General features: G+C 45.0%; 1 protein-coding gene across 3 annotated transcripts in view; it reads left to right on the top strand.

Moving 5' to 3' along the window:
- The window catches only part of LOC147421038 (protein OBERON 1-like), a 39,212-nt gene extending 20,339 nt beyond the window's left edge, over positions 1-18,873 (top strand). Inside the window, exons 2-4 of one of the 3 annotated variants that reach the window (XM_086504315.1) lie at positions 17,252-17,886; positions 18,401-18,470; positions 18,542-18,873. In XM_086504315.1, coding sequence (XP_086360441.1) covers positions 17,252-17,886; positions 18,401-18,470; positions 18,542-18,549 — 713 coding nt within the window. In that variant the 3' untranslated portion in view covers positions 18,550-18,873. Of the gene's footprint in view, positions 1-17,193; positions 17,887-18,400; positions 18,471-18,541 lie in introns of those variants that run through there. The other 2 variants (XM_086504314.1, XM_086504313.1) reach the window with 2 other exon arrangements.
- The last annotated feature ends 5,399 nt before the right edge of the window (positions 18,874-24,272 follow it).

Genomic DNA, 24,272 nt, shown 5'->3' with positions numbered 1-24,272 from the left:
ACGCACAACATAAGTCTTTTTCATCAAGTAGCCTTCCTGAAGGGAGTATCCAGCTATTGTCTCCCCATCCCGTATCCGTGTGAAAATATCTGCAAAATCTGTATCTGTGGCATACTGATCGACCATATCCTCGAAGCTCCTATGATGTAACGCGGAAATAGCCAGAACCAATGGTTTCCGAGACAAAGCATGTGCCACCACATTCTTCTGTCCCTGCACATGGACAATCTGGAAGTGGAATTGTGACAAGATGTTCGCCCACCGCATCTGCTTTTCCGAAAGCTGCTTCTGTGACAAGAAGTAGCGCAAACTCTGATGGTCTGTAAAGACAGTAAAATCCGCTCCGAGTAGGTAATGCCGCCACTGAGTAAGAGCATGGATAACCGCCAAAAGCTTTTTCTCATAAATCTGTGCTGTCATCTCTGGCCTACAGAACAAACGGCTCTTGTAAGCTATGACATGGCCTCCTTGCATCAAGACCGTACCCAGACTACGACCACAAGCATCACAATATACTTCAAATGACTTCTGCAAGTCCGGCAAAGTCAAAATAGGTCCCGTAGTCAATTTCTCTTTCAATGTCCGAAAGGCAGTCACCTCTGTGGGTCCCCACGAAAAAGGTACTCCTTTCTGTGTCAAGGTATGCAAAGGGGAAGCAACCTCTGCAAACTTTCGTATGAACCGCCTGTAGTACGAACACAGTCCCAAGAAGCTTCTAACTTCATGGACATTCCTCAAATCGGGCCAATCACGGATAGTCTCTATCTTGGCCGGGTCCATTTGCACTCCTGCTGCTGACACAATGTGTCCCAAAAAGTGTATCTCTGGTAGGAAAAATTCACTTTTCTTTGCATTAATCACTAACGTGTGATCTCGTAATGCCTGAAAGACTTGAAGTAGATGATCTCTGTGTTTTGCCTCATTCTTGGAGAAAACAATGATGTCGTCAAAGAAAGTGCCAACAAATAGCGTGTACTCTCGAAAAACCTGTCCATCATCCGGTTAAATGTCGCAGGAGCATTGGTTAAGCCAAAAGGCATCACCAAAAACTCAAATAACCCAAAAGTCGTCCGAAAAGCTGTCTTATAGACATCTCTTGGCGCTATCCTGATTTGATGATATTCACTTTTCAAGTCAATCCTGCTAAAGCACGAGGATCCCTGTAACTTGTCGAGTATATCATCGATCCTAGGAATCGGAAATCTGTTCTTGATGGTGATTTCGTTAAGAGTGCTATAATCGATGCACATTCTCCAAGATCCGCCTTTCTTCAAAACCAACAACACTGGAGAGCAATACGGTGAAGTACTAGGCTGGACAAGACCCTTTTCCAAGAGGTCTTTCACTGGGTTCATAATCTTTTCATTCTGTACTCGGCTCACACGGTAAGGTGGCCGATTCGGTGGCGTGCTTCCAGGTATCAGATCAATGGTTTGATCTTCAGGCCCTCTGTAAAGCAATCGGCATGAGTGTGGAGAAAAATCTTGGCGTTCTTTTGATCAGGTCAAAACATATTCAACCTTTATCCATCGTTCAGTTCTCTCCCAAAAGAATGAGTAAGAAACTGAAGTTCATCAAGTAAAGTCGCTTTCTCATTCCGGTAGTCAACCACGGCGTAGTTCTTGTGGTACCAAGGGATCCTGAGTAGAACGTCACTCGCGTGCCCTGAACACCCCTGTCATTGCAAACAAAGTTTGCTAATGCTTGGTGTAATGGCAACATCCCATCCGGGTGCCAGTCGAACTACCTCCGCCTGTGGCGTCAGTCTGTCGGGCGTAATTCCAAATCGAGCTGCCAATTCCAAGTGAAAAGAAGTTGGCCTTGGCTCCTTCAAAAGAGCTTCATGATCCTTCACTTTGCCCCAAAAGCGGCAAAGTTTGTACTTTCATTCATTAGATTCGGTGCAGGTCCCACGCCATGTGGTACCAGTTCTGCTTTTCTATCTGCCTTTTCTGCCACATTCCTCAGCTGCTCTCGAACTCTCAGGCCTGTCGTCGTCTTTATCATTCTGTTATTTCTGTGCCTTTTTAGGGCACTTCGCGGAGATATGTCCATGTTCCCCGCATCCAAAGCACTTCCCCTCTCTGATGAAGCGAGCTCTTTCCTCAGGAGTAAGCTTGGGTCGTGCATCCTTTTTCTGTGGGTTGCTCTTTTTCTTTCTACTTTCATTCCCAGAAGTCTGTTCGGCTCGTTGTGTCATGGCCTTATTTGTGGGGTAGGTCAAACTGCCAGAGTGAATGGCAAAGCCCCGCTTCGCATGACTCATCAACTCCTGAATAGAAGCTGACTTCTGTTCCAAGCAGTGATCTCGGATCTCTGTAGGTAGACCCAAGGTAAACCGCTCAATCTGTTCTTTGAACGAGATCTTCTTGAATGAAGAGGCGGGTAGAAAAGAGCTCCAGAATCTTTCACAGTAAGTATTTACTGTATCTTTCGAAAGTTATGAATAGGTTCTCGTAGCCGGTTTTACTGCAGGAAAGGTTGCCATCCCCAAAGCGTGACCAATGCGTGTAGCAGTCAGTGGGTGCCCTCTTACTTTGGGAAAAAACTTGAGAACTTCATGCACCATATCCATGGGAATATCAGAAGGCAGATCGGCCTCTGCTAATGTTGACAGACCTAGTGTATGTAGCTGATCTTTTAATAAAACTTCTCGAAGAGACGGATCAGGCTGCTGCAGATGAAGTTCAAAGTGAATTTGGTTTGAGTTTCGGAAGGAGGCCGAGGAATTTGATGGCTCAACACCTACGTGATTGCCTTCTTCTTTTTCTTATTCCCATCATCTTCCCGTTCATCATCTTCCTGTTGGCTAGAAGACTCTGAGTTCGAGTCAGAGGTAGAGCCGGAGTCAGCAGCTCTGTAACTCTCATCACTGTGATCAGTGGAAGATAGATCAGTGAGCCATTGCTGGAAGTTTCTATATCTTCTTCTTCTGTAGAACTTCGAGGTGTTTCAATAGGTTTCTGTCGAGACAAAGCTTTCTTCCGAGGCCTCTTGCTTGTACCAGCCATCTTGAATTGAATTGATCTGTTTTCTTTGCTTTTCTTTTTGTGCTGAAATAGGATCTGACTGATTGAAAAGCGTAAGGGTGAAAATCTGCCGAAAAGCCTGAGATGAAAAGCTGAAACACGTCTGTCTACGAAGGTTGAGATCTGTCCGTGAATAGAATCACCTGTAGGTGAAGAGAGGCACGATAGACTGAGGGAGGGGCGAAGGGGGTTTGGTTAGGGTAGGGGCAATAGCAGAGAGGGGATGAGGGAAGGAGCGGTGGGCTTAGGATAGGGGCGAGGGTTATTAGAGAAGGGCCGAGAGGCAAAAATTGGGAAGGGTTAGGGGGGAAATAGTTGAGTAGTGGCGAGGGAAATAGGTTGTGTAGGTGCGAGGGAGAATAGTTGGGTAGTTGGGTAGGGGCGAGGGCGGGTGGTGAGGGGCGAGGGGGAATAGTTGAGTAGGGGCGAGGGTCGGTGGTGAGGGGGAGGTAGTTGGGTAGGGGCGAGGGGAGAGGAAATAGTTGGGTAGGGGCGAGGGATTGGGTATGGGCGAGAGTGTTTTAGTGGGCAGGGGCGAGAGGGTTTTCGTGGGCAGGGGCGAGAGGGGTTTAGAGGGTAGGGTCGAGGTGGGGTGTAGAGGGTAGGGGCGAGGGCATAGAGGGTAGGGGCGAGGGGGTTTTTAGTGGATAGGGACGAGAGGAGTTTTTAGTGGATAGGGGCGAGAGCAGTAGAGGGTAGGGACGAGAGGGGTTTTTAGTGGGTAGGGGCGAGGAAGTTTAGGGTAGGGGCGAGGAGGGGTCTAGAGGGTAGGGGTGAGGGGGGGTCTAGAGGGTAGGGGTGAGGGAGTTTTAGGGTAGGGGCTAGGGGGGGTCTTTTAGAGGGTAGGGCGAGGGGATTAGTTGGGTATGGGCGAGGGGGGAATTAGAGGATGGGCGAGGTAGATTGAAGGGCTAGAGTAGAGGGAACGATGGAAGGGGGATAAGGCGAGGGAGTTGAGGGTAGGGGCGAGGGGATTTGGCTAGAGAGGGGTGGTGAGGAGCAAAAGGCATAGTGCACCAGTGAGAAAGGAAGTTGTGATGTGCTGCAGCATAGTGCACCAGAGAGAAAGGAGCGAAAGGAAGTTGTAATGTGCTGCCCATAAAAAATTGCCTGCTTCTTTTAACTAGGATCTGGTCGCTCAGAAAGGTAAGAGCAAGCATTCCCACCTTCGAGCAAACTTGCATGTAAGATTGAGAGAGAGGGAAAGAGCAATGAAAAGAGTATGGCTGAGGAGTGAATATTGAACGAGTGTTAGGAAAGAGATCTCACCAGAAAGGCAAGGAACTAGATGTGTGTGTGTGAGAGCTCACCATAAGAGATAGAGGGGAAGGGAGATACAACAGAGCAGTTTGAATGTGTTAGGAACACTACCAAAAATCAAAGATCCATCCAACGAGAGCTGAACCTCGGACATTCAACGAATCCATGAGGAGAGAGAGGCAATAGAAACAAATAGAGCAGTAACATTGGATCCTAGTAGGACTCTAAAAGCCCAATTCTATCAATGATAAGACAACAAATTGATGCACGCAGTCAAACGAGGAGAATTTTAAAGATCACCGATTACAACTAAGATGCGAATTGATAGAGGAAGACTTGAGAAGAGGGAAAAGGTAAAGCCGGAGAAAGCTGAGGGGGACAATCATACGGTGATGGATGGATAACATCATCAAATCTCTATATAATTAGGGAGAGTGATAGCACTTGATTCTTGATCCATTTACCAGTGACAAGGGAACACCCTCCAGAGTGACTAACTGGATAGCCCCCTGTGGCGAAATCTCTTGTACCATGAATGGCCCTTGCCATGCTGGGACGAGCTTTTTAGCTTTCTTCAGATACTTCGCTTGATAGAGTAGCACCAGGGAACCCTGCATTATTTTCGGCTTTCTGAGATGGCGATCATGCCACGCTTTGCGACGAAGTTTTTGCGCTTGGAGAGCATGTGAAGCTAACATCCTGCTTTCTTCTAACATTGAGAGACGAGAGAGGTTTGCGGAAGCAATCCTCGCTGTGACGCGAACACTTCCCACCCTTGCTGAACCTGAGTTGAACTCATATGGTGCAATTGCGTCTAGACCGAAAGCTAGCTGGAAGGGGGTGTAGTTAGTGGTTGCCTTGAATGAGGTGCGATAAGCCCAAACTGTGCCGAGGATAGCTTGAGCCCAAGACGTTGGATGCAGGTGACAAGCTTTCCTGAGAAGCACGATTAGCACTTTGTTAGTGCTTTCAGCTTGCCCATTTGCTCTAGGATAGTAAGAGCAAGATTTGCGATGAAAAATCTTATAGTTCGTAAGGAGTGTGGAGATCAGGTCGTTGACGAAATGACTACCTCGATCACTGGTGATTTCCAGAGGGCACCCAAACCTGCAACAAATATTTTGTTAGGTGCAGCGGAATGAATGTTTGCGCTTTGCTCAAGATGAGTGCTCCGAATTGTGCTCAAGGTTCCTTTTGTTCTTATGGAAGGGAGAGCCTTCCGTTCTTCATGAGAGAATGCTATGATCACAACAAAGTGAATGGACACTGTGCGTGCAAGTGTATGAGATTGAGAGACAGAGAGAGAAGAGAGATACGACACGAGAGACTTTGTAAAACCCTCCTCCGAAGGCCCCACTCTCGTCAGCGAGAGTGGTCTACTTATGATTGCACAAACTGGTGGGAATGCATGTGACTGATGCAAGTCTAGGCTATGTCAACGATGACGACGGTGATGACGAAGTCGACCTAAGGGCTGAAATCTGCAATCTTTCTACTGTTGTCCAAAAACGCTATGGGCTGAAATCTGCGACTAGTCCAAAAGCGCTGATTTGGGGGCTGTTTTATGTGGGTCTTTGACGCTGAAAATCGCAGGTTTAGGGCTGAAAACTGAGGTTTCTTACCGGGCTGAATCTGCTACTTCTTTTAGGGCTGAATCTGCAAGTACTTCATTGCTGAAAAACGCTGCAGGCTGAGGTCATAATTGCTGCAAATCTGCAATCGCTGGGACATGCAAAAACGCTAGACTGATGTGTTTCCAAAACGCTAGGGAAGGTCTTCAAAAACGCTATCTGCTAGGGGTTCTGGCGATGATGCTGAGTGGAGATGCTGCTTGCTTCTGCTGGCGATCCTTGCTGATGCAAAACGCTAGGGGAGGTTCTTGCTTGGAGGGAGAAACCGCCAAGGTTTTGTTGAGAAGTTGCCTGCTGAGCTTGGCTCTTGCTGCCTCTTCTGCCAAATAGTGCTAGTCTAGGTTTGCTTATATACAAACTTAGCAAAATTGCCCTACCTACTTTCCAACAAAAGTCACTTAAAAATAATAAGTGAAAAATGTCAAAAATAGGTAAAATAGGCTAAATGCACTGGAAAATTCCCTTGAAGGATTCTGATGGATCCTGATGGGAATGCTTATGATCATGCTGTGTGCAACCAGAGGATATGCATCTACACTAAGTGTCTGGGCATGCACGGTCTACGAATAGACTCACAAAAGTGCCAGATCACTTCTAATCTAGACTGACTAGACGGACTGAACCCTGATCGTGCTGTAGCTTGTCCACAGACACATTAGGGTTGGATGTGTCATGTGACATCCCCTCCTTTTCAAAGTGAGGTACTGGAACCGAATTGTATGGCGTCGAGGGAGTCGCCAATAGCATCCGGAATCCTGGAAGGGACTCTTCGCTGGCCCACTTTGATGTGTGGGTCGTGCGGTACTTGAACTTCATAAAGGTCTGCAAAGTCTTCTTCTTTGGGCCGCGCCGAAAGCGACACAAAGTCTCCTGTGGCTCCTTCGATGCATCAACTTCGTTTAGAGGCCTGCTTCTTTCGTCTTCAAGAATCTCCATGGCTGAAAATTTCTGAAACCATTTCCAACACAAAACCATGAACATACCTATTCCATGTAAAGTGAGTGGAAAAAGTATTGTCTTCCTCAAAGACTGTACATGCAATGCAGATGAACAAAGAGACGGAGTGCCAAACCGTTCACCACACACACGCAAACAACGAGATCGAATCTTGTCTTGCTGATCTAAATCAATCAACTGTGGCAAAACACAATGGAAATGCCCATGCTTGGTGCTCATACTTTCATGTGCTCTTTCTGATACAATGTGATGCCAAGGAAGAGACATGGATGTGACTTCCGTGAATGCATACTTTTCAGCTTTTCATGAACAATCCGCATACATTCGTGCTCATTCATGAGTGAAACGTGCTCAACGTACAATATGTCATGCCTAGGAAAAGGGATCACATAAAGACGCTGACTAAAATACAGGAAACGATCACGAATGAAACACTCGAACAATGCGTGCGTATCAATCATGCGAACACATAATACTTCCTGTGAGGGTTCTTTGGACGGAGGCTCGAGAGCCAAGATCGGTTCTTCGTGAATGATCGAATCGTCCTGTGGGGGTTCTTTGGATCTCGACTCGAGAGCCAAGATCGATTCTTCGTGATTGATCGAATCTACAACGAGGTTAGCTTCGCTAGAAAAAGCATCCACTAACACATCATCCTTGTGATCATCTTCATGCAAATCATCATGCTTGTCATTGGCATCCAAATCATCATGCTTAGCAATATCATTCAAATCATCATGCTTATCTTTGTCATCCAAATCATTATGCAAATCATTATCATTCAATTCATCATGCTTCTCATAATCATGCAAATCCTGTGTGTCATGCTTGGGAGAAGAAGAGACTAAGAGACTCTCCTTTTCCCGAATCTCTTGCATCTGTGCCTGCATTTGAGAAAAGAGTCGCAACATCTCTTGCATTCTTGCTTTGGTCTCGCGATCAAATCTTGCTAGTCTTTCTTTTTCTTCCAAGTTGTACTGACGCTCTATGGCTGCCGTTTCTTCTTTGTAGTCACGATCTATGGCTGCCATTTCTTCTTCGTATGCCTTTCTGTCTGCTTCTCTTTCTTGGTCCAACTCCTCCATAGTAGTTAGCGCAATCCTTGACGTAGATGGGGAAGGGGGAGGGTTGGAAAAACCTCCTGGTGGGGAAAATTCTTCTTCGCCTCTCTCATGCTCATCACCTCCAAGCGAAGTAGCCATTTCGCTTCGAGTGATGACCATTCTGAAGTTGTGGTTCTTGTGGGTTCTTGTGGTCTTGGGTTCTGAAGTTCACGAGGAACTTGGGTTCTTGCGGGGTCTTGGGTTCTTAAGTTCACGAGGAACTTGGGTTCTTGAGGTTCTTGAGGTTCTTGAGGTTTTCTTTCGCTTGCAAACCGTGTTTGAGAAGGATCTTCTCTTCACCCGAGTTCTGCTCTTTTCTGCGGACGCACCCCTTGGCGGCCTTGCACTCACACCAAGGTTGCTTTTTCCCACCTCACGTCGATTGACCGGCCGCTAAGTGCACGGTCCGCTCTCAATGAGTGAAAAGAGACACAAGGGGAGGCTGGACAAGCCCTTCTTTCCTGGGATTCTTGTCACTCTTCAAAAACACGATTAGGAATCGACACGCCCAAGCGAACTTGGGTTCGTGCGACCGCAACAAGCAAAAAAAATTCTTGTGATTCTTGTGGTTCTTTCCTTGAGTGATACATAACACTGCCAAAGCTCTGATACCAATGTTAGGTGCAGCGGAATGAATGTTTGCGCTTTGCTCAAGATGAGTGCTCCGAACTGTGCTCAAGGTTCCTTTTGTTCTTATGGAAGGGAGAGCCTTCCGTTCTTAATGAGAGAATGCTATGATCACAACCAAGTGAATGGACACTGTGCGTGCAAGTGTATGAGACTGAGAGATAGAGAGAGAAGAGAGATACGACACCAGAGACGTTGTAAAACCCTCCTCCGAAGGCCCCACTCTTGTCGGCGAGAGTGGTCTACTTATGATTGCACAAACTGGTACATTGGGAATGCATGTGGCTGATGCAAGTCTAGGCTATGTCGACGGTGATGACGAAGTCGACGTAAGGGCTGAAATCTGCAATCTTTCTACTGCTGTCCAAAAACGCTATGGGCTGAAATCTGCGACTAGTCAAAAAATGCTGATTTGGGGACTGTTTTCTGTGGGTCTTTGACGCTGAAAATCTGTATGTTTAGGGCTGAAAACTGAGGTTTCTTACCGGGCTGAATCTGCTACTTCTTTTAGGGCTGAATCTGCAAGTACTTCATTGTTGAAAAACGCTGCAGGCTGAGGTCATAATTGCTGCAAATCTGCAATCGTTGGGACATGCAAAAACGCTAGACTGATGTGTTTCCAAAACGCTAGGGAAGGTCTTCAAAAACGCTATTTGCTGGGGGTTTTGGCGATGATGTTGAGTGAAAACCCTAGGGGATGCTGCTTGCTTCTGTTGGCGATCCTTGCTGATGCAAAACGCTAGGGGAGGTTCTTACTTGGAGGGAGAAACCGCCAAGGTCTTGTTGAGAAGTTGCCTGCTGAGCTTGGCTCTTGTTGCCTCTTCTGCCAAATAGTGCTAGTCTAGGTTTGCTTATATACAAACTTAGCAAAATTGCCCTACCTACTTTCCAACAAAAGTCACTTAAAAATAATAAGTGAAAAATGTCCAAAATAGGTAAAATAGGCTAAATGCACTGGAAAATTCTCCTGAAGGATTCTGATGGATCCTGGTGGGAATGCTTATGATCATGCTGCGTGCAACCAGAGGATATGCATCTACACTAAGTGTCTGGGCATGCACGGTCTACGAATAGACTCACAAAAGTGCCAGATCACCTCTAATCTAGACTGACTGAACCCTGATCATGTTGTAGCTTGTCCACGGACATACAGGGTTGGATGTGTCATGTACATATTTTCATACAAAAATTTTGCGACAGTCGCAACTGTACAGTCGATGGTAGCCATCACTTCGGCCCACTTGGTTGCATAATCCGTTGCTACTAGGAGATACTTACGATTGCCGGGTTGAGCAGGTGGATTAATTGGACCAACAAAGTCTTGGTCCCATCGCTCAAAGGGCAACCACGCCATAGATACTTGCAGGGGGCGATCGGATTGCTTACTCAGCTTGGGCGCACATCGCTGACAGACATCTTTTACATGAGCAATAGCATCTTTGAATAGATAGGGCCACCATAAGCCTGTTTGTAAGATTTTTTGCGCCGTGATGTGACCAGGGTAATGGCCACCTATAGGACCACTGTGTGCATCTTCCAGAATGTGGTCTACTTCATGAGGGGAGACGCACCTGTGCAGCACACCATCTGGCCCAGATTTGTAGAGCTGTCCGCCAATCAAAGAGAAAGGTTGAGACTTCAACAAGAGTCTTCTTTTTTGCAAGGGAGAAGCATTCTCAGGATATAGGCCAGTAGAGAGCCAGATGTAACACATCTCCATACCATTCTGGGGTCGTGTCGACCTTAAAGAGATGACTATCCCGAAAGTCATCATCAATCCCAGTATCAGGCTCACCTGTATGTATGCGAGAGAGATGGTTGGCCATGACATGCCGCTTGCTTGGACTAAGAACTACTTCGAAATCGAATTCCTGGAATATCAGTAGCCACCTCCAGACTCTTCCTGCAACTTGGGGTTTATTCAAAAGATAGCGTAGCGCATGATGATCTGTGATGATAGTGAAGTGAACTCCTAACAAGTAATGACGAAACTTCTGTAAAGAATACACCATAGCTAAACCTTCCCTTTTTGTGGTGCTGTACTTGCGCTTTGCTTTGGTGAGCAGGCGACTTGCATAGTGAACAGGGCGATCAAGGTTGTACTCCTTACTAGGCTAAGTCAGCACAGCCCCCACAGCTAGTTGACTGGTATCAGTGTTCACATGAAAAGGGAGAGACCAATCTGGAGCCACTAATATAGGTGCTTCAGTTAGGCGCTTTTTGAGGTATTAAAATGCTTCAGCCTCAAGGTTTGACCATTTAAAGGGTACAGTAGCACTAGTGAGTCGGGTCAATGGTTGAGCCACCTGTGCATACATTCGTATAAACCTACGATGATAGCCTGTATGGCCTACAAAGCTCTGAACACCTTTCGGGTTGATGGGAGGTGTAACTTCAAGATGGCCACGATCTTCTCTGGGTCAGGTGCTAAACCTTTGGCAGACACCACATGGCCTAGAAGTGTGCCCTTAGTGACCAAAAAATGACATTTGTTAGGATTGAGCTTTAGGCATGCCTCTCTGCACCTAAGGAAAACAGCAGCGAGCTGAGCGAAGTGCTCCTCTAGATGTTCCACTGGGGTTGAACATTGAGCACCTGAGAAGGTCGAGAAATCGTCCATGAAGATGCGAAGATGATCCGTAAGTAAAGGACAAAATATGCGATATACTGCTCGATTGAAGAAAGGTGGAGCGTTTTTTAGTCCAAACGACATTCTAGTATAGATAAAAATACCCCTGGGAGTCACGAAGGCCGTTTTAAGCTGATCACCTGGATGGATGCCCAACTGATTGTATCCACTGAACCCATCCATGAAACTGTACAATACATGCCCTGCTACATCTTCTAGCACACGCTCAGTGAAAGGTGTGGGGAAACCATCTGGGATAGTTACCTTGTTCAGAGCGCGGTAATCTACGCACACACGGATTTTATTGGACTGCTTCTTAGGCGCTATCACCATGGGTGATAACCACTCAGAGTGCTCCACAGGTACAATGATCCCTGCGTCTTGCATTTTTTCGAGCTCTGACTTGACAGCCTCTGCATACTTTGGGTTGAGCTTGTAAGCTCGGCCTCTGACAGGCTTAGCCCCTTCAACCAAAGGGATAGTGTGGACACCCAATTCTGGTGGGATCCCTTCCAAATCCTTGTAGGACCAAGCAAAAACATCTTTAAAAGAGTGTATAAAAGAAACTACCTGATCAAGTAATGCAGGATGCTCCCATAACCAGGCAGCTATAGGACGTGCTGAGGGTTGTCAGGGTCGCCCAGGTTGACTTCTTTGACCGGGTCAGGAGGTGTAATTGGGGAGGGTGCTTCGGAAGATGAAAAGTGGGCTGCCTCTTGGAGCTTCAAGACATCATAGGCTGGTGTTTGATCGATTGGAAACTCTGCATATTCCTCTTGTAGCCATCCTGGTGGAAGCTCCTCGAAGGGTAAGTCTTCAGACACAGACATAGTAGAGTGCTTTTGAGTGGACAAGGCGTCAGACCCGGGAGATGTTAGAGGAAGAGGTGGAACATTTGCTAGCTCATGCAGAGGAGATTTCTTCCCCCTTCGGTGATGTGTTATAGGTTCACCAAGGCCGACAGCTTCCATCCGAGGAACACTTGAATCCTAGCCATCAGGGACAAACACACTTGATTCTTTGACTGGCACACTGTCTGCTGTAGGACTTGGGACACTGGTGTCAGCTTGAGGAGCTGGAAGAGAGACTGGGAGAGAGAGTGTTACAGGCACAGGTGACGCTTGAATAGAGACCACATAGCACGACATCGATGTGGTAGCTTCCAACCACTGCAGCAGGTCTTCGTCAGACCCGTCAGGTGGGATGTGCTGCTCGGGATCGGGGTTGGATTGTACTGACAATGAGCTGTGATGAACCACTGATCCATACCTCCTTCAAGCCGAATTGGTTGCATGGGGGAGCCAGGAGTATGTATCCACATGGCGTCGTTTCCCCAATCATGAAGTGCCTTAGTATGCCACAACCACGGTCTACCAATAAGCAAAGGAAATCCTCCCTTCACCTGAGGAAGACTGACCACCACAAAATCCAAGCTAAATGTGAAGTCTTGTACCATCAGAGGCACCTTCTCTACTATGCCCACAAGGTAGACTGTCCTCTGGTCCGCCAATGTAAAAGTGAATGGAGCAGGGTGGGTAGGCTGCAGACCTAAGGCCAACATAGTAAATTTTGGCATCAGATTGATCCCAGATCCACCATCCACTATGACGCGTGAGAATTGATGCCCAAGAATAGACACAGTGAGACGAGGACTTTTGTAGTCGATGAGGGGAGCAGTTGGATAAGAAATCATGTAGGACTCCAAGGGCTGCACAGGTAGGTGCTCGCCACTAGGCCCTGCACCAGGATACAGAGACTAGATGATGGAAAGGGTGTCACTTCTAAAATTTGCATCAAGTCGAAGCATGTCGTGCAATGACACTTGTTGAAAGGTGTTTTTCAAGATAGACTTTGTTGTAGGCTTCTCTCTTTTGATTAGATCTTGCTCTGGTATCGTAAGCTTCTGCAAGTCCTCTACTGCTTCCATGAAAACACCATCAATATCTGATAGAAGAGAGGTAGTTTGGCTCTTGGCACTACCTGCTGGTTTGTCAGCTACTAAGGGAGTTTGACTCATTTGTGTGACTGGAGATGAAAAAATTGGATCGCCAGGGAGGCTGAGGCCAAGAGCAGCTCTGTGTGTCTGTGTGAGCACACCAGCCGGCTCTTCCACCTGCTTCAATCTATCGCGAGAGGCGACTACAAGAGTGGAAGGCGGGACCTGTGGAATGGTGCTTACTGTGATGAGGTTAATCTTTGGGAATGTAAACTCCTGCTAGTTCTGGCTTGTGCTTGCAGATGTGGATGCACGTTGTTTTGGGAAGTCCCTTACTATAGTGATCCTTAGCTTCAGGGCAGTGTCGGCAAGGAGGGGACCCTTCGGGCAAGACATTTGCTCTGATAATGTCCATACTCCCCGCACCTGTAGCACTAAATTGGCCTATTAGAGGGGCGAGGTGGTCTCGGCACTTGCTGCATGGGGCCGGATGCTGAAGTGTAGAAGCTTTGGGGGACTGAAGGAGTACTAGCATGATAAAAGCTGGGGGATGCAAAGTTGTTGTGCATACCTTGCATAGCTTGCATAGGTGGTGTTGTCAGCAGAGGTGGCATCGGGTTTTGATGGCCATAGGGTGAAACCATGTTGGATGCAGGTGCTATCCCTTGTTGGAGAGAAGGACCTAGACTTTGTTGTATTTGCCGCAATCCCTTGATATAGTAGCAATCCTTGTCTTCATGCCCCGACTTTTCGCAGAAGTGGCAATAAGCCCGAAGGGGACAGTCTTGTGGAGGATGTCTTGGAGAGCGACACGAGCTGCACCATACCATAGCCTTAGTCTCCTGCTGAGACCGAAGCTCTTCTAGCTCTCTCTTGATTTGATCCAAAGCCTCAAGATGTGGTGGTTTCTCTTGTCGAAGAGAGATTGATTTCTCCTCTTGAAGAGCGCGTTGTAGTTTTAGGGCTTCAAGTTCTCTACGTAAAGAAGGCAATGGATCAGCAGGACTTTCCGAAAACACAGAGGGGGTCTCTATGTGAGGGGAGTTGTTGAACAGCTTCCTAGCCCCCTCTATCCTAGTAGCAGCTGCGATGAACTCCTCCAGAGTGGCGTCGAGTCGGAGACTCTCTTGGAGTTTTTGCTGAGAAGTTTTGGGAAGCGCCTTCTCCACCCACTTCTTAACCATAAATTCACCGGGTTGCTGGGGAAGCTTGGCAACCAAAGACTTGGTTTTAGTCATAAGTTCTGCAAAAGTCTCCTCTGGCTGGAGCACCATGTTGGCCAACTCATCCAAAACCTTCTCTTGGTAGTCACCTGGCCTGAATGTTGCACATAACTGTTGTCTTAAGGCTGCCCAAGTTGCAAAATGGTTCACTGCAAACTGGCTGTACCATTTGTCTGCTAAGCCATCCAAGGTAGATGGAAAGAGTACCAAATAAGCATCTTCTCTATTAAGACCACGACCCCTACAGAGAGATACAAACCTCCTTGCATGGTCATCATCTTCTGAAGAGTAGGGAACTTGATGTTTACCTTGGCCAAAAACTAGCCAATGCCTCCATGGCTCCTTGCTAAGGAGCCCGTTGCTCAATAGACTGTTGTAACAGAATAGGAGAGAGCTTTACTGGGGGAAGGTGATCTGGAAGATGTGGAACCGGATGGAGGAATGGGTGATGTTGTATGTGGAGGTATGGGTGATGAGGTTGATGGACTTCTACTAGGTACCAAGGGTCGTCTTTTGTTGTAGTACTTCAGAGGACTTAGTAGTGGGCTTTGACGCTCGACTGACCGCCTTGTATGTGTCATGCAACGACCACCAATCCAACCAAGCTTTGGGCAAGAAAACCTTTAACTGGCTGAAGACAGGTCTAGACTCTACTAGACCAGGCAAGTGACTAGACCCAGGTTAGACCAGGGACGAGGAGGACTAGACCAGGGTCGAGGAAGGACTAGTCCAGGGACGAGGGCTGGCTGGACCAAGGCGAGAGAGGACTAGGGCGAGAGGAGACCAGGCTAGCAGACCACATAGTGCAAGGCAAGGTAGGCGAAGCTAGGTAAAAACCACTAGCTTCACTGTTTGTATTCTCCACAAAGAGTGAGACTTCAGTTGAGGTCCCACCGTGATCGCCAAAATGAGAGCACCTGTAGCGTAGACAACGTGTCGTGCTCTCTACAGTGGGTGCTCCTCAGTGCAATGTGCGTGACAATCTCACTCAAAACAAACTGAAAACAAGAAACAATAGACAACAACTGAGCTCACAGAGGCGCAACAGCAGCAGACCACAACAAATGACTCGACTATCTCAAAGAACTGATACAGACTTTGGCGTGGCAGCACACTCAGCTCCAGCCCAGGACTCTCAGGTACAATGGGGTGTCGAGCTCAGATGTGCAGGGATGGTGAAGACGTGCTGTGTGTATAGACTCGCTACTCCTAACGACGATGCTGGACCATAGAGCTAGAAGATGATCCGATGACCCAACAGCTACTACTCATATGTACAACCATAAAGAGCCACCAACGGCTCATAAACGTCAGCAATCTAAATCTATCCCCAAACCACCTGGCCACGATGTCCACTAGACCACCGCCTGCTGCCACGTCACTGCCCAGCCAAGAGAGTCCGTCTAGCGTGAACCAGCCTAGACCAATTGTACTAACTGTGTCCCCTGTGAAAGTGACACTGTAGCCTGCTACAACTTTAGATTAGCTTCTTTTGAGACACATGTGAGGTAGAGCTTCCTTCATAGTTTAGGTTGCTAGATATGTTTAGGCGGATGGGAGCTATTTTCTGCAAAGCTCTCATTTTCTTAGTGCGGGCCGAGACATATGTGCTATCTATTAAGGTGGCTGTCATCCCTTAAGTTTCCAGATGCTAATACTTTCGAGTGGAAAGGGGTGCTACAGTTGCAGAGGGTCACGGCATATTACCCGGAACGGGGAACGGGGAATGGCAACATGCATGAAATGCCATTCCCCATTTCGGATACCCACGTCTGAAACACGGAACGGGGATCCGGAACGGGAAATTAGGATGGGAATGGGGAACGGGGACCTGAAAATGACCATTCCCTGTAACTATGGGTCACGGTCATTGGCAAACCAAACTCGTGTCTTCGATGTCATGCACTAGGCCATTTGGTGAGAGATTGCCCAGGGGGGCGATAGGAGGGACAGACCGGTTGCAGGAGACCCTGATCTTCTTAGCCACCTAGGAGAGCTCTTCTCAACGGCAGGATTCTGTGCCACAACATGATAGGGGTCAGAGGGTCATAGTCAAGGTTGTGTGTGACAACGTGATCAGTAAGGACAGAGATGGGCAAGCAGATAGGGTCAGGGGCAGCCGGTCCTTGTTTCCAACTACACCCTAGAGGGATGGGCAATTATGTGTCGAAATTTTGATCTTTCAACTTCATGACGAGGGGCGACATTTTTAGGCCTAGGGAGAGCACCTATGATCAGATACAGGTTGTAGACCTCGAATGAGCACCCCTAGGCAAAAATTATTGTTTATGATACTTTATAGGAGCAGACACTGGTGGAGGCCAACAATTTCAGACTTTAGTCAGTTCTCGAGTACCAGATTAGCGATGCCGTGGGAAAGCTGGTATGGTCAGAGAGATCTTCATTTGGTACCTTTCCTTGGCCTTTGTAGTGGACAACTGGATTCCTCCCACTATTACAGTATGGCTCTGTAGAAGATCTGCAACCTACCTTGGTATATCACATCCTATCCTTGATGGAGTGGTGCAGATGATTTTGGAGGCACAGCTTAGGGGCTGTCCAGTCCCACTTTGTAGTCATATTGAAGGAAAATTATTGGATTTGAAATAGTCATCTACTGTGTTATTGGGGATTGCTGCGGAATCTGGCTCAAGAATAAATTCGTGTAAGTTGTAATAAGAAATGTTCAAATTTAGCAGCAAAGATCACAAGCTACCTTTTTAACATTGGACTTTTTAAAATTATAGTTAAAGTTTTTCCCCATCATCTGGATCTTCTCTCAACGATTTATTTCAAATGTGAAAAGTTCTCCTATGTCATCCTATTGTTACAAGTTTTTTTATGTTTTGCTGTCAGTGGCATCTGTCGATGAGGTTACCACTGAGATAACACTGAAGAAACGAGGCAGGCCCCGAAAATACAAACCACCTACAGAAGATGTCAAACTTGAGTTACGAGGCAGACCCCGGAAATACAAGCCACCTACAGATGATGTCAAACTCGAGTCGCAATGCAAAGTTGGCAATCCGAATTGTGGGTTAATTCTAGGTGAAAGTTTAGCTCTAGGAGCAATAGGTGTGATGCCTTGTGATGTTTGCTGTGCTGAGTCAGATTTCTGCCGTGAATGCTTGTGTATACTCTGTGGGAAGACAATGAGATGCGGTCTAAGTGCATACACCTCAGTGCGATGCTTTGCAAGGTTGTCAGGAGCCGAATTTTGTGGTCATGCTGCACACTTAATGTGTGCCTTGGAATGCCAGCTTGCTGGTGTGGTAAAACCACTTGGTTTGGATATGGAGTACATCTGCAGACGATGTGACCAAAAGACGGATCTACGAGGACATGTTGTGCGGTTACTCGACTCTTTGCGATTTACAAATTGTAGGTTTTCAATCGAGAAAAACCTTGTCACAGCTCTGCAGATCATTCAGGGAACAAAAGATACTGGAGCAAAGCGTCTTGTATATCTACTGCAGACTGCAATCCAGATGGTAAAAATGTTTCGAATTATATTTTTCTGGATGGTGTTAAACTGATTTTCTGGTCTAATAAGTTGCACATGCTAGAGGTTACACTTGCTCATCTGACCACATTTCAGAGCTGAGAGGCAAGGGCTTGATGATTATGAAGGGGAGGGGCTTCAGTGTAGGACTTGGATAAGATCAAGGCTGGTTTGCGTCATCGCCGTCGTGCGATGAGCTTAACTTTTGCTTCAAACATGAAATTTGTACATTTGATTTTCTCTGGATTTGTTTTCTGGATTGGAACCGTTAAGTCATATGACTTTTTCAACATTTTAGGACTTTTGACTGCTTTAATATGACCAAGTCATTTACCTTGACTAAGTCATTTTAGGACTTTTGACTGCTTTAATATGACTAAGTCATTTACCTTGGTGAATCATCTTTCTCTGCATCCTAGAGAGTTTGATAAGCATCTGCCTTTGAAAGGAAAAGATTATCGCATTACTTCTGGCCCATGAAAGTTCTACTTTCTTTGTTGCAGATGAGTAAAGGTGCAGATATCCGAGATGTGTTTGATCTTTTAAATGGGACAGAGGCGGAAGTTCTATTAGGTAAGTTGAAATTGCTTACATGCAGCTGATGTGAGATGATTTTCTGAATGCTTCTTTTTGGTTTTGGTCAGCAGATTAAGCTCTAAAGAGGCAAGATCGCTTGACAAAATTAAGGATAAGCTTGGTGTATCCTGTGGCTTTCTCCATAATTGAAAGCTAGATGGAACAAAAGATATTTCCTGTAAGAACAAATCGATCCTGGCACCGCTTTTTGTAAAGCCTGCTTTAGTGCTTGGTGTATCCTGTGGCTTTCTCTATAATCGAAAGCTAGATGGAACAAACATATTTCCTGTAAGAACAAACCGATCCTGGCACCGTTTTTTGTAAAGCCTGCTATAGTGCTTTCTTGTGACTGTGTCATTTATGATTGTAAGTGTATTTATCAAGCGTTTTTTTGCTGTCATTCTGCCAAGTATATTTATGATCGTGAAGTTAAATGGAATTTCACAAGCAAATGATGTCATCTCTATTGGAGCCTGTATGATGTTTATGATTACCATGAGTTTAGAAATTGCTAGGTGAACTTGACTTCACTCTAGTAGAGCGGGCTTTTCGTTTGTGGGGACTCGGTCGACATGTCCGAGTGTCTAATGGCGGTACAGTGCGATGTTAGTATGGTGCAAAATGGACTAAGCCAAAGCTAGTACGACACGTACAATAAAGAAAGAGAGAGAGTCTAGAAAAGAGTTTAGGATACCAAAGTTGATGGCCCAAATGGCATCTTTGTAGCACATGAGGCTTGAACTTTGTCCCCACCCCCTTGGGCCTTGGGCCTGGCCTATGCGTTGTGTGATAGTAATGGCCTAAAGGACCAAAATTTGCCCAAAACATTTGATGGTCAGTCAACGGTCAAACTCACTGTACACCCAGCGTACTAGTTCGGCTTCCGAATGGTGCAACAAGTCTGGATTGCAGTCAGCTATTGAAAGTACTCCATCTGAATAAAGCCTTTGCATATGATGCGAGCTCCAAGCATCATGGCAAGACTAGTGGAAGGAGGATTTGAAATCAAATTTGTTAATTTTGATTGGCCGGTTCGGTCTCATCCATGGTCTATCCTTCATCAATACACAGGAGAGATAAATGGATGACGTGGATGAAGGAAGGATAGAGTGTAGATGAGACCGAACCGGCCCGATCAAAATGGACCAGGGAAGGCTTTATCTCAAGAGCATGGCACTACAAGGGTGTAAGAGGATGGTTTCTGAAGAAGTCGTTGTCCTGGCTAGCTATGGCTCCGTGCTTTATAATGGCTATGAATTGGAATAGATATATGATTGATTGACAAAAATATGATAGTTGGTAACAATGTGATGATAGTCGTGTCATTCGATGAAGCTTGCTATAGGGCTAGATTTGTGGAAAAAGATTATGCTCAAGAGGACATTGGTTTTGATGAGACTTTTGCTCCCACTTGTTTTATGACTACCATTTGTAGAATTTTTACATACAAGATATGTTGTTGCCTCCATTTAATGATGGGAGTACAAATTTAAGCCTCAACATATGTAGGTTTCAAATGATTTTGTGAATTAGAGCATTGATAATGTAGACATACAAGATGTACTTGATGACGATAGGTGTAAAAAAGAATAGCCTAGAAGTATGCGAAAATGGTTGATGCAGACTTTATGTGATAGCCAAAACAATTGATGCAAACTTTGTGTGATAGTAAATTGGATGCATCTTTGTTTAATCATACTTATTCAAGTTCTTGACATGCCTCTTATGCATTAGATTGTTATAGTTTGGTTGTGTCTAGTACGTGCAATGATGAGAAATCCTTGTCATTCGATGAAGCTTGCTATAGAGCTAAATTTGTGGAAAAAGATTATGCTCAAGAGGACATTGGTTTTGATGAGAATTTTTACATTGGAAGCTCATAATGGTTAGAGTGTACATTAGATGGATGTTAAGACTGTATACAATGCTATCAAAGTCTTGGTTGTTATGGGTGTTGCTTTATGCATTGTTATCACAATCAATATATACCAATTGTGACAACGATGCATAGAGATACATGCTTGACAATGCTAATATCAATGCTCTGCAGATAATAATAGCAACGGGCAAAGGCCATGCATAATTTTTTTTTGGGGGTGGAAAAGCCTCCATCAACCACCAAATAGATGAGGCCATGTCTCATTGAGTTTGCCAACCATACCAATTATTTTGAGATAGACTTTGTCATACCACAATTTGACAATAAAAAGACAAGAGGATTGCAAAATTGATTTCAACCACTAGGTGTATTTCACTATGTTTAAAAGTGTACATAAGTGTTAATGTGCTACAACCAAAATGAATGCATAGAGCAACTCGTTCTTCACAAAATCATATGTTGGCAAAGAAGGGTAATATATGGAAATAATGTCATATATAAATACAAAATATAAACATTGTGAAAGTGCTACTGGGTCAATGATAGCCCATCTCTCATCAGCTTAGGTCGCAATGGAGACTGCTCATCAACAAGTGATAACCAACAATAGTCTAGAAGTAACAATGACAAAGGAAAATAAACAAAATAAACTATGCAATAAGACCAAATAACTCATAGATCCACCCTATGAGGTTAGTTTTATAAGAGGGAACACATATCCTTCTTTGCATCATATGCTTGCTCAAGTTTTGATAGCTTTACTAATGACGTACTATTGCAAGCATTAAATCATACCAAAGGATTACAAAGAACACTTAATAAAATTTTAAGATATGGAGTACCACTTACAACATCCTTCTTGCAACCACACCCAAGGTCATGTGTCTCCACTCACCTCCCACTCATGCCCTGGCATTCTCTCTTTGCTAGCTTCGTCTATCAGGGGAGTCCCATGATTGTCCTCAAATCATCCTTTTGAACCTAGTTTGGCTTGTCCAATTCCTCTTAGCAGGCTCAACAAGTATATGAACGCTTGTGTTTTATGTGCTTGTTCATCCAACATATCATCACTCCAGTGGAGAAGCAACCTATAGAGAAAGGCATGGTGAACTCAAATTGGAGGATAGCAATAATCTAATGCTTTTTCTTGATTCTTACAAGGCTCAAGAATGGAGCGCATGAGAATTTGGTGGCACAACTTATTCATACAAGAAATCAAGCATTGATTGTCCTCATCCATGTATACATCATTTGTGATGTAATTTATATTGTAAGAATACCCATCTTAATGACTTCGACTATAGGGGCAAGAGGTTTGTACGGGGGTCTCTACTATAGGGATCTCCTGTGGTGTCTATCCAAAGTGGTCTCCACATGAGTGATGATCTAAAAGATATTGTATGATGGCTACACAAACCCAAGAGTGGCAAGTGAAGTTGTGCCAATAGGTGTGGCACCAACAAGGAAGGGTGATGGTATACACCCTTTATGATTGTGTAGTGGGGATGTGGCATAAGTGGGACATTGATTCCACATCTTCACCATGCATCCCCCTCCACCATCGATAGAACATCAAAACACATTGTGGAAGAACTTTTTTCATTGGATGAAGCACAAAATTCATGAAACTAGTTGGTTGCAATGCCATCAATGTATGATGCTATTCTGAAAAATGACTCAATTTTTGTGAGGCTTAGCTCCTATGAGGAGACTTTTGCTCTCACTTGTTGTATGATGACCATTCATACATTTTTGCATTGGCAATTCATAATGATTGAAATGTACACCAATTGAACATAAAGACTATAGTTTTGAATGGTGTTTTGTATGAGGAAGCGTATATGTAGTGATTTTTTTCAAAAACGGAAGGATAATAAGGTGTAGAAGCTTAAGAAATATTTGCATGGTTTGAAGTAAGCTCCGCATGCTTGGTATGAAAACAATTGCATATGGTTTTTAGAATAGTCCAACTGCGACCATGTATGTCGTATGTAGATGATGCATTTTTTAGAACATATTGGTGATTTTAGGCTGATTGAATGTATGTTTGAAACTGTCAAATTTGGGGCTTTTGCATCAATATTTGGGCATAGAGTTTAAGAAAAATGATGGATGGATTTCTTTGTGTCACATAAAGTACATCAAGTGACCTCACTGTAGTAGATCGGGCTTTTCGTTTGTGGGAACTCGGTTGACATGTCTGAGTGTCTAATAGCGTACAGTCTGATGTTGGTATGGTGCAAAATGGACTAAGCCAAAGCTAGTACGACACGTACAATAAAGAAAGAGAGAGTCTAGAAAAGAGTTTAGGATACCAAAGTTGATGGCCCAAATGGCATCTTTGTAGCACATGAGGCTTGAACTTTGTCGCCACCCCCTTGGGCCTTAGGCCTTGGCCTATGTGCTGTGTGATAGTAATGGCCTAAAGGACCAAAATTTGCCCAAAACATTTGATGGTGAGTCACCCCCCCCCCCCCCCCCCCCCCCCCCCCCCCCCCCCCCCCCAAAGCGTACTTGTTCAGACTTCCAAATGGTGCAATAAGTCTGGATTGCAGTCAGCTATTGAAATTTCTCTATCTGAATAAAGCCTTTGCACATGATGCGGTCTCCAAGCATCATGGCAAGACCAGTGGAAGGAGGATTTGAAATCAAATTGTTAATTTTGATTGGATGGTTCGGTCTCATCCACGGTCTATCTTTCTTCAATACACAGAAGAGATAAATGGATGACATGGATGAAGGAAGGATAGAGTGTAGATGAGACCAAACCGGCCCAATCAAAATGGACCAGGGAAGGCTTGATCTCAAGAGCATGGCACTACAAGGGTGTAAGAGGATGGTTTCTGAAGAAGTCGTTGTCCTGGCTAGCTATGGCTCCGTGCTTTATAATGGCTATGAACTGGAATAGATATATGATTGATTGGCATAAATATGATAGTTGGTAACAATGTGATGATAGTTGTGTAGAAAAACCATGCTATGGTTCACATTTAAGCAACGCTTGATCCTCTGATTGATCGTCTAGCTACCATGCTATCGATTGGCATATGTCTAAGCTGAAAAGAGGCAAAAATAGTGACAGATAGACCAAGATATATGTTTGAATTGGAGAATAAGGGATTTTGTAGAATAACAATGAGCACACGTCTAGTGAAGGTATTCTTGTTAAAAATGTGGGGTTTTTGGAACGCATTATGTTGCCCCTTGGTGAAAAATGGCATTTGAGTCTAAATTTTGACCTTCATCGTTTTACCATGAGCAAGGGAAAACTAAAGAGTGATCGTGGGTGCATTCTATAACTCACTTTCTCGATTCAATATTACATCACATGATAGTCTATCTATTGCTCTATCTGATGCGGTATCATGACTTGAACTTGGTGCCATCTACATGACATTCATCATGATCTTACAAAAGGATGCCCATCTATTAACACAAGTCAAATGTTCTGTCTAGTATTAGATGAGGTCTTTTTTGGTACTATTGGGATATGTTTTAGCTATTAATTTGGTTATGAAGTATTCCAACTCTTGGCTATTCTTTGTGTATAAAAGTGCTTCCTGACCACCTGCTGCTACCTCACTATAAGAGTTGCTTAGCCTCATGTTTGATTGGCATCAAGCAAATGATTTATGTGTAGTATAGACTTGCCTCAACTACTTTTTGATGGTAGTCTTGATCATCAATCTTGTTTTGGTATAGTTTCTGTTGTTCTTTTAAACTTTGGTTAGGTGAGCAGTGTTTTGGGTGAAGTCGCAAGAAGAGAGCCCGACTTGGACAAATCTTCACTCTTCAATAAGATCCAATCCCTATTAAAAGATTTAAACACATGCTACCTTTTTGCTTTTCCATTTGTTAGCAGCGACTAGGCTATTCTCTCGGCTCATTGTGTTTGTATATTCACCTTTAGTGATGTATTT

The sequence above is a fragment of the Adiantum capillus-veneris genome, chromosome 28 (genome assembly GCF_014529385.1).
Source record: "Adiantum capillus-veneris isolate H3 chromosome 28, ASM1452938v2, whole genome shotgun sequence".
Taxonomy (NCBI): domain Eukaryota; kingdom Viridiplantae; phylum Streptophyta; class Polypodiopsida; order Polypodiales; family Pteridaceae; genus Adiantum; species Adiantum capillus-veneris.
The sequence above is the reverse complement of the archived record's forward strand: the minus strand, read 5'-3'. Positions and strand labels throughout refer to the sequence as shown.